A 9,551-nucleotide genomic window follows, 5' to 3' on the forward strand; every position below is an offset into this window, starting at 1 on the left:
AAAGGAGACTTGCTTTGGGGATTTTAATTTTGTTCTGTTTCAAACACCAGGCTTTGAACAAATGTAACAAAACCTAAAGCATGCGGTTACACAGCCTTCTCCAGGACAATTAAACTAACAAGATGTGATCCCCAAAGTGACAGCCAATATCCCAGTTTGTATGGACCTGGTGCACTTAGGGTGTATGCAACCAACAATAAGAAAAACGGGGGGAGGTGGGTTCAAAAGCACACCTACAAGAGGCTTACTTGCTCGTTACAAAATAGTAACGAACAAAGAGTTCAGGCCCCAAAACACACAAGTCTTTGCGACTGTATCTCGCTCCCGGATAAATCTCAGCTCCCACCGATGGGTACAAAGAAGCCATGTTCAGTTAGCAGCTCCTTTCACACAGACACACGCTCCCTGTCCCCAGGGCCGGGCCAGACTGCCCAGCAGCGCTTTCAACTTTACTGTCAGGAAAACTAGACCGCTGCCCCCAGGCGCAAGCGGCGCTTCTGGCCCAAACTCCCCGCGCTTCTTCCGTCCCTGGAGCTCTCCACCAGGTGGGACACACAAACTCCCCTCCTCGCCCAGGACAGGGGGGCTGCGGAGGCCAGGCCCCTCCGGCCCCATGCCCACGTCTCTACCCAGCCGAGCAGCCTGCACCTTCCCCCCTTTCCAGGAAGCGCCATATTGATCCCAGGCGCCCTCTCCCTGCTCCGGCTGCTCCTTCCCCCGCTCGCTGCCCCGGGCGCGCACCCTCACCTTGGCGATCGCCTTCTTGTACCTGGTCACCGCTTGCTGGATGAGGCTGAAAACTTTCATGTTGCCGTCCCCGCAGGGCACGACCACCCGGGTCCGCCCGAAGCACACCGTGACTTTCATCCTGCCCCGCACACGCTGCCCGCCCGCCCGCGCTCGGCCCCCGGCTCCGGGCGCGCCTGGCTCTGCGCCCCCCGCGGCCAGCCGCCAGCACCGGGCAGGAGCCCGGCCCCAGGGAGGGCGGCGGCGGCGGCGGCTGCTGCTGCTGCGGACCGGCCGAGTCCCGGGCCGGCGCTGCGGGGGCCCCGCTCACATGCTCGGCCGCCGCCGGGGCGGTGCCAGCGCTCGCTGCTGCCTCTGGCCACCTGTTCCGCGTCTCCTCCTGCGCGCAGCGAGGCGGCGGCCGCGGCGGCGGCTCACTCCCATGCGGCGGGGGAAGGGCCGCGCTGTCTCCCCGCTATGGCCGCGCAGGGCATTGCCGCTCGCCCGGCCTCTGGGCCCGGCCCTCCCCCACCGGCGGCAGAAGCGGGGCTGGGTGTGGGGCTGCGCCTCCTGACACATGCCCGGGGGAGCGGGGAGGGTCACGGGGGCGAGCCCGAAGGAGGGGAGAGCCGGGAATAGGGCCGAGGCCCATGGGGCGCTGTTTACGCGGGACTCTCCTAAGGGCTCTGAAAGAAGGAGGCGGCCCCACAGCCGTGTCCTTGCCGCAGTGGGGAGCCCTGCTCAGCCCCGGCGCGGGTGGTTCGTGCCTCGTTCGCCCTACAGCGCTTTTCGGCCCCAGACCTCTCTGCCTCCCCCGGGCTATCCCTGCCAAGTCAAGCTGCAAGCAGCCATAGGGGGAGAGGAGGAGAGAGGGAGCCCAGGCTAGCAGGAAAGGGGCCCACTTTGACATCCCCCACCACTTCACCTGGCGGGGGCAGGTTTTAAACCTCCGCACCCCCCTCCAGGTGCCTCTCTTCACACCCTCGCTTCTGCTGCTTTTAGGTGCTTTTCCCAAATTCGTGCTTTTCCCAAAATGTCAAGGGCCTGTTTTGTCCAGGTGGGTGCAAGCTGCGCCACACTCACCTCTGCCTAGGGGCCCAGGGCCCTGGCTCCTGGAGGCACCTGAGTGTAGCGGAATCTCAGCTTTCATTTTAAACAAGCTCCCAGCCCTGGTCCTTGCAAAGAAAAGCTTGGAAACACATGATATGCGTGTAACAGACTACCCCATGCATCTCTATGGGTGGGAGTGTTAACTGCTGGGGGGGGAACCTAACTACTCCCAGCAGAGGACTCCATGTATAGCAGGAGGAGACAAGTGCAGTTGGCTATTAAGCAGATGCACTCTGCTCCTTCTGAGGGAAGGGGACCGATGCTGATGTTCCTGAGTGACCCTGCCTCTTGGAAGGGGGGCACTGTCATTCCATGTGGGGAGCAGGGCCATGACACAAATGTGGGCTGTAGGGGTGGAGCCATGGTGTGCCTACCTCTTCAGGTTGCTTTCATCAGCCACCCACTCTGAAGTCAATTTCTAGCCTGATTTTTGCATGTTCCAGACATGTCAGGTGAAAGAGTCATAGCAGCCACTTTTGGCAATTTTTGCTGGCAGACAAAAGGCAGGGCGGACTGGAACAATGCACAGGAGCACACACACAAACTGGATCAGTGTGGGCAGATCCCTGTTGACTTCAATGGGTGTTCACCTGTATCGATCCAAGTGAGGTGGGGATGGAAGGAGCCACGGACAGAAATTCTGTTTCCTGCCCCCAAGGATCTTTACCAGATCCTAGGTCCTCCCAATTTCCCACCTTGTGGCTTATCAACAAGAGGAGCAGCTATACCTATCTGTTGACTCAAAGCAGTCTCCCAGCACTCTAAGGCTGCTCTCAGTCGTCAAGACTGGGAAGTAGAGAACCCTGAACCCCAAGAAGCTTGGTTAGTCAATACAGACATAGGCCAAAATTTACAGCAGTGCATGGGGAAATGAACCATCCTCCCTTTTGGTGTTTTCACAGAGTCACCATACGAGACAGATGTGGGAGTACAAGGAATGAGACCATATTGGTCAGCTTGATAGGGAGCAGCATGAGGAGAAAGCACAAAGGTGCTTGTTTGAAATGTTAACACCATGGGCCGATCACAGCAGAGTGTTAACTGCTCAATAGCAAATGAGACGATAATTTCATAGATTCCAAGGCCAGAAGGGACCATTGTGATCATGTAGTCTGACCTCCTGTCTAACACAGGGCATAAAACTTCCCAAAATAATTCCTAGAGCAGATCTTTTAGGAAAGCATCCAATTTTGATTTAAAAATTCTCCATGATGGAGAATCCACCACAACCCTTGGTAAATTGGTCCAATGGTTAATTACTCTTATCACTAAAATTTACACCTAATTTCCAGTCTGAATTTATCTAGCTTCAACTTCCAGCTATTGGATCACGTTATGCCTTCTCTGCTAGACCGAAGAGCCTATTATTAAATATTTTTTTTCCCGCTGTAGGCACTTATAGGCTGTAATCAAGTCACCCCTTAACCTTCTCCTCATTAAGCTAAATAGATAGAGCTCCTTGAGTCTATCACTATAATGCATGTTTTTTAATCCTTTAATCTTTCTCATGGCTCTTCTCTGAACTCTCTCCAATTTATCAACTTCCTACTTGAACTGTGGGCACCAGAACTGGACACACTATTCTAGCAGCAATCAGACTAGTGCCAAATACAGTAGGAAAATGACCTCTCTACTCCTTCTTAACATTTCCCTGTTTATGCATTCCAGGATTGTATTAGCTCTTTTGGCTGCTGCATCACACCAGGAGATCACATTCAGCTGATTATTCAACACAACCCCCAAATCCTTTTGGAGTCACTGCTTCCCAGGATAGAGTCCCCCATCCTGTAAGTATGGCCTAGATAAGGATGACAGCTGTCCATAAAGGTCCTTAAAAGTGAATACAAGTGCCTTATGTTTGATGCAATAGAGAAGGGAGAGCCAGTGGACGGATGCAAAGAAAGAAGTGATATGGTCAAAGCAGTGGGCTGGGGAAATGACTTTCCACCAGCATTCTGCATGGAGATGAGTGTGGCAAGATTGCATTTGTCATGGCCAAAGAAAATGGATGTTGCAGTAATCAAGACGTCAGATGATCGGCTCTTCATAGCTTTTGGATAAATTATTTACAATTAAATATTCTCTACATAGGCACTACTTCTGTAGAAACTATATGTTCATAATATTATATCTTAACACTTTAAGTACTATAATATGTATCTGGTATTAGCAGATTTTACTACACTAAGTTCCTGACATGTTTCTTTTCTCAGTGAGTATAATGCTTTTGAAAAGTAATCAGATGGCAGTCCTGTAAATTGAACCCTTCAACCCACCCAACAGGTAAAGCCTGGACAAAAGCTATGTAACCTTTTCTACAGCCCCCTGCCAATATGTCCACCTTTGATATTGAGATAGCGCCTCTTGAAGGTGAATGTCCTTTCCCACACCCACTGAGTTACTGGCCTGTCTGCTGATACAGCCAGTGAGGATGCCAGGTTTGATCCCTACCACCTACCTGGGAGCCTATGCCACACCCCCTGAAGTTGATAGAAGTCTTCTCCAGTGGGCTTTGGACAACCAATTCATTTCACACAGGCAGTTATCCTATGGTAACTTTCATCCACTACCAACCTGTATTGGATTTGAACTAGTGATGTAGCAACTGGAAACTATATCCCTCTATATAAGAGGCAATGTGTCTAGGGACAGGTCTACACTTAAAACACTGCAGCAGTGCTCTCGTAGCATTTCGGTGAAGACGCTACCAATGCCAATGGGAGGGCTTCTCCCATCAGCATAGTTAATTCACCTCCCCAAGGGATAGTAGCTATGTCTAAAGGAGAATTATCCCATTGATTTAGCACTGTCTACATATGGGGTTAGGTCAGTTTAACTATGTTGCTGAGGTGTGGATTTTTCACACCCTTGAGTGATGTAGTTATACTGACTTAATTTCCGAGAGCAGACCTGGCCTCGTAGTTGCAGTAGGAGACAAGCACCTGGAAGTTCTCTCTCCTAAAGGACTGCCACCAAAGTGTGGTGTACATTTAACCTCTCTGTACTTCAGTGTTCCCTTAATTAAAATAGGAATAATACATTTCTCATAGGAATATTTTGAGGCTTACTTAATTAATGTTATTCAGATAATTAAATAAAAGTTGCTCTCTCTCAGATGCATACACATACAAAATATTATATATCCCATTACTCTGATCTGTGTACTGCCATATTATATTTTTACCATTTGTTTATTGTGTATAATTTTTCACTTTTATGAAATATAAAGGTAAGATTTAAGAAATAAAACTGAAGTAAACAGTTCACTTATCCCAGACATATGAGCTGTAAATACATTCCAATTTTTTTTTATAGCCATGATTTATTCTTTAAATCTTTTCAAGTTTTCCATTAACCTGCTGCTATTGTACTTTCCAGGTGATCGCCAGAGCTGCTGGGAAACATGCGGAGAAGATGGAAGAGTGATAAATCATTGGTACATCATCAGAGAAACTTGCAGAAGCAGCTGCAAAGAAGCAAAGTCAGTAGAGCTACCCAGAGTCTCTATACTTAATAAACAGTTTTGTAGTGGTTCAGTAAATTTTGTAATGTGCAATGTTATAGTCATTTCCATTATCTATTGAAACTAGGGCTGTCAAGCAATTAAAAAAATTAATTGCAATTAATCGTGCAACTAATCACACTTAATAATAGAATACCGTTTATTTAAATATTTTTTGATGTTTTCTACATTTTCAAATATATTGATTTAAATTACAACACAGAATACAAAGTATACAGTGCTCACTTTATATTTATTTTTATTACAAATATTTGCACTGTAAAAAGCAGTATTTTTCAATTCACGTAATACAAGTACTGTAGTGTGATCTTTTTATCATGAAAGTTGAATTTAGAAATGTAGAATTATGTACAAAAATAATTGCATTCAAAAATAAAACAATGTAAAACTTTAGAGTCTACAAGTCCACCCAGGCCTACTTCTTGTTCAGCCAATCGCTCAGACAAACAAGTCTGTTTACAGGTTTCAGAGTAACAGCCGTGTTAGTCTGTATTCGCAAAAAGAAAAGGAGTACTTGTGGCACCTTAGAGACTAACCAATTTATTTGAGCATGAGCTTTCGTGAGCTACAGCTCACTTCATCGGATGCATACCGTGGAAACTGCAGCAGATATTATATACACACAGAGATCATGAGATAATGCTGCCCACTTCTTGTTCACAATGTCACCTGAAAGTGAGAACAGATGTTCGCATGGCACTGTTGTAGCCGGTGTCGCAAGATATTTACATGCCAGATGTGCTAAAGATTCATATGTCCCTTCATGCTTCAACCACCATTCTAGAGGACATGCATCTATGCTGATGATGGGTTCTACTCGATAATAGTCCAAAGGAGCGCGGACCGACACATGTTCATTTTCATCATCTGAGTCAGAGGCCACCAGCAGAAGGTTGATTTTCTTTTTTGGTGGTTCGGGTTCTGTAGTTTCCACATCGGAGTGTTGCTCTTTTAAGACTTCTGAAAGCATGCTCCACACCTCATCCCACTCAGATTTTGGATAGCACTTCAGATTCTTAAACCTTGGGTCGAGTGCTGTAGTTATCTTTAGAAATCTCACATTGGTACCTTCTTTGTGTTTCGTCAAATCTGCAGCAAAAGTGTTCTTAAAATTAACACCATGTGCTGAGTCATCATCCGAGACTACTATAACATGAAATATATGGCAGAATGTGGGTAAAACAAAGCCAAAGACATACAATTCTCACCCAAGGAGTTCAGTCACAAATTTAAACAACACATTATTTTTTTAGGTTTCAGAGTAGCAGCCGTGTTAGTCTGTATCCACAAAAAGAAAAGGAGTACTTGTGGCACCTTCGAGACTAACAAATTTAAGGTGCCACAAGTACTCCTTCCCATTATTTTTTTAAAGAGCGTCATCAGCATGGAAGCATGTTTAGTACATCTGGCACATAAATACCTTGCAATGCTGGCAACAAAAGTCCCATGCGAACGCCTGTTCTCACTTTTTGGTGACATAAATAAGAAGTGGGCAACATTAACTCCTGTAAATGTAAACAAACTTGTTTGTCTTAGCGATTGGCTGAACAAGAAGTAGGACTGAGTAGACTTGTAGGCTTTAAAGGTTCTACATTGTATTGTTTTTGAGTGCAGTTATGTAACAAAAAAAATTTATATTTGTAAGTTGCACTTTCATGATAAAGAGATTGCACTACAGTACTTGTATGAGGTGAATTGAAAAATACTATTTCTTTTGTTTATCATTTTTATGGTGCAAATATTTGTAATCAAAAATAATAATATAGAGTGAGCACTGTACACTTTGTATTCTGTGTTGTAATAGAAATCAATATATTTGAAAATGTAGTAAAACATCCAAAATATTTAATAAATTTCAATAGGTATTCTATTGTTTAATAGTGCAATTAAAACTGCGATTAATCGAGATGAATTTTTTTTGAGTTAATCGCGTGAGTTAACTGCGATTAACCGACAGCCCTAACTGAAACATAATGTTGCATATTGGAAATGTTCCTGCAGTGCTACAAGACCAATTAGCTATAGATTTGGTCATTGGTCAACATTAGTCACTTCATGCACAGCCATAGCTAGAGGTCTTTCATGTTTTTCTAAAACTATGGATCCTGCCCTTACTATATGGAACAAGCTTATTGGTGGTTTCCCCAGCCACTCTAGCAGTCTCCAGGAAAACAACATAAATGCAGGTTAAATAAAACTTTAACGTTTTCAGTATTCAGTTTTTTAAATGGGAAAATAGAGCAGCAAAGTAAGAGAAGGAAGTATATCTTGAGACCTGACATAAGGCCAAATCTTACAAATTCACATTCACGTGAATAGACAGAGTACTAAAGTGTATAAGGCTTTTAAGGATCATACCATTAGAGGGGTTAAATTGCCCTTCGTGTGTGGAATTCCTATGCTCCCGGTCCCCCAAAAAAGCATCTGCAAACAGCTCTAATGCAAGATTGTTGGATTTGGGGTGTGCTTGGGTTTTTTCAAATTTTATTTTATTCAAGCAAGAATAAGTATACAACCATAAAACAGGACTATGTGGCCAAAAAACAACAACCCCCAAAACAGCAAAGTTTCTGAAACTGTCCAAGGGCTAATTATGCAATATAAATTAAGTATGAAACATTATAAAAGATTATGAGAAAAGGATTATACTAATTAGGACAAAAATTGGCAAGTCTGCTGGTTTATATAAATTACAAGTACTTTCCATGTTCTTAATGAAAGGATCCAATGTTTCAACAGGGGTGACATATATATCTTTTTTGGATGCTGAGTTTTTCAGTGGCTAGTTATGCCCCAGGATTAGACAAACCGTTTATTAACTGGTACATTGTTGGAAGATTTCCATTCTAAGGCAATTACTACTGGCAGAAGGGAGTAGGTGATGAAACAGCAGATGGAAATAATCAGAGTTTATTATTAATGATGATTTATATTACAGTAGCACCTAAATACGTCAACTAAGCTGGAGCCCCATTTACAAACGTATAGTAAATGACAGTCACTACCCCAAAGAGATTCTGTCCAAGCCCAATGCAGCTAATCTGATGTGAGGTTGATTTAAGCATCAAAAGATATTTGAGCAGTAGAATGACAATTGGTTCTAGGAATGTTTATCAGATGGGCATTTCAAAGTTGACAGCCAGTTTATGGGTTACAAATGACTTTTGGTCTAACAGTAATAATATTTCACACTAACTCAGTTTATACCTTGTTTCAAAGTGATGCAGTTTTAAATTATAAAGATGTAAAACTCAATCAGAATATGGTATGGATAGACCAGTACAGGCCAGGTGCTACTGAAAGGATTGAAATAAAAAGGAGGGAAGGGCTTGTATACTGATGAACTGTTACTTAGATGATGCAGACAAAACAAAAAAATCATCAGAAATTTTGTAGACTTCGGGTACAATTTTCAAGAACACCTAAGTGACATAGAAACCAAAGTCCTATTTTCAAAAGTTAGGGATTCAGGAGCCTAAGTCTCACTGAATGGAGACTTAGACTTAACATAGTAACACCTAACATTTAGGCCACCAAGATTGTAAGTCCTTTGGAGCAGGGACTGCCTTTTTGTTCTGTGTATGTATAGCCCCTACCACAATGGGTTCCTGGTACAAGATTAGGGCTCCTAAGCACTATGGTAATACGTAACAGTGGAATCAATGGCCCTGAGTTAGGCACCCATGTGCCCTATACAATGCATAGGAAGAATTAAGCACCTGAGAATAAGCACAGAGCCACCTAAGTTAGCCAGCAGGAAATGCTGAGGAAAGGGGAAGGTCCGCCTCCCCTGCCAAAGGGTGTTAGGTGCCTAGCTCCAGGCTGGATGGAGGTGCCTCCCTCCAGTTGGGTTTCACAGCCATGAACACTGTGGAAGTAGGTGCCTACGCTAGTCATCCCTTTTTCATGAAAAACCTGTTGAAGCTGTTCTGCTTTGTATGCAATACTTAAATATTCATTGGGCCAGAGAGAGAGTGATTTTATACTCCACTGGTTTGGGCACTCACCTGGGAGACCCAGGTTGCACTCCCTGCTTTAATGAATATTAAATATTTCATACAAAGCACAACAGTTTCCACCCTTGTTCTTCTTCTACATTCTCAGTCATTCTTGGCTGGGAGTCACAGAATCATAGACTCATGGTTAGAAGGGACTGCAAGGGTCAACAGATTAAATGTCAGTCTTCAAAACT

At 44.5% G+C, this 9,551-nt stretch overlaps 1 protein-coding gene and 1 long non-coding RNA gene across 15 annotated transcripts in view; one reads left to right on the top strand and one right to left on the bottom strand.

Annotated features, from left to right (window-relative positions):
* The window catches only part of PARD3 (par-3 family cell polarity regulator), a 648,369-nt gene extending 647,081 nt beyond the window's left edge, over positions 1 to 1,288 (bottom strand). For 6 of the 13 annotated variants that reach the window (XM_073334431.2, XM_073334430.2, XM_073334428.2 and 3 more), the window contains exon 1: positions 748 to 1,283. In XM_073334431.2, coding sequence (XP_073190532.1) covers positions 748 to 867 — 120 coding nt within the window. In that variant the 5' untranslated portion in view covers positions 868 to 1,283. Of the gene's footprint in view, positions 1 to 747 lie in introns of all 13 variants that reach the window. The other 7 variants (XR_012157609.2, XM_073334434.2, XM_073334436.2 and 4 more) reach the window with 4 other exon arrangements.
* A 904-nt stretch (positions 1,289 to 2,192) lies between these two features.
* Positions 2,193 to 5,421, top strand: LOC140907751 (uncharacterized). Of its 2 annotated transcripts, XR_012157611.1 has the most exons (4): positions 2,193 to 2,827; positions 3,505 to 3,623; positions 4,050 to 4,119; positions 5,215 to 5,421. It is a non-coding gene; the product is annotated as an uncharacterized LOC140907751 (long non-coding RNA). The 2 variants fall into 2 exon arrangements; XR_012157610.1 differs by having other exon boundaries at positions 2,193 to 3,623.
* The last annotated feature ends 4,130 nt before the right edge of the window (positions 5,422 to 9,551 follow it).

This window comes from Lepidochelys kempii, chromosome 2 (genome assembly GCF_965140285.1).
Source record: "Lepidochelys kempii isolate rLepKem1 chromosome 2, rLepKem1.hap1, whole genome shotgun sequence".
Lineage (NCBI taxonomy): Eukaryota > Metazoa > Chordata > Testudines > Cheloniidae > Lepidochelys > Lepidochelys kempii.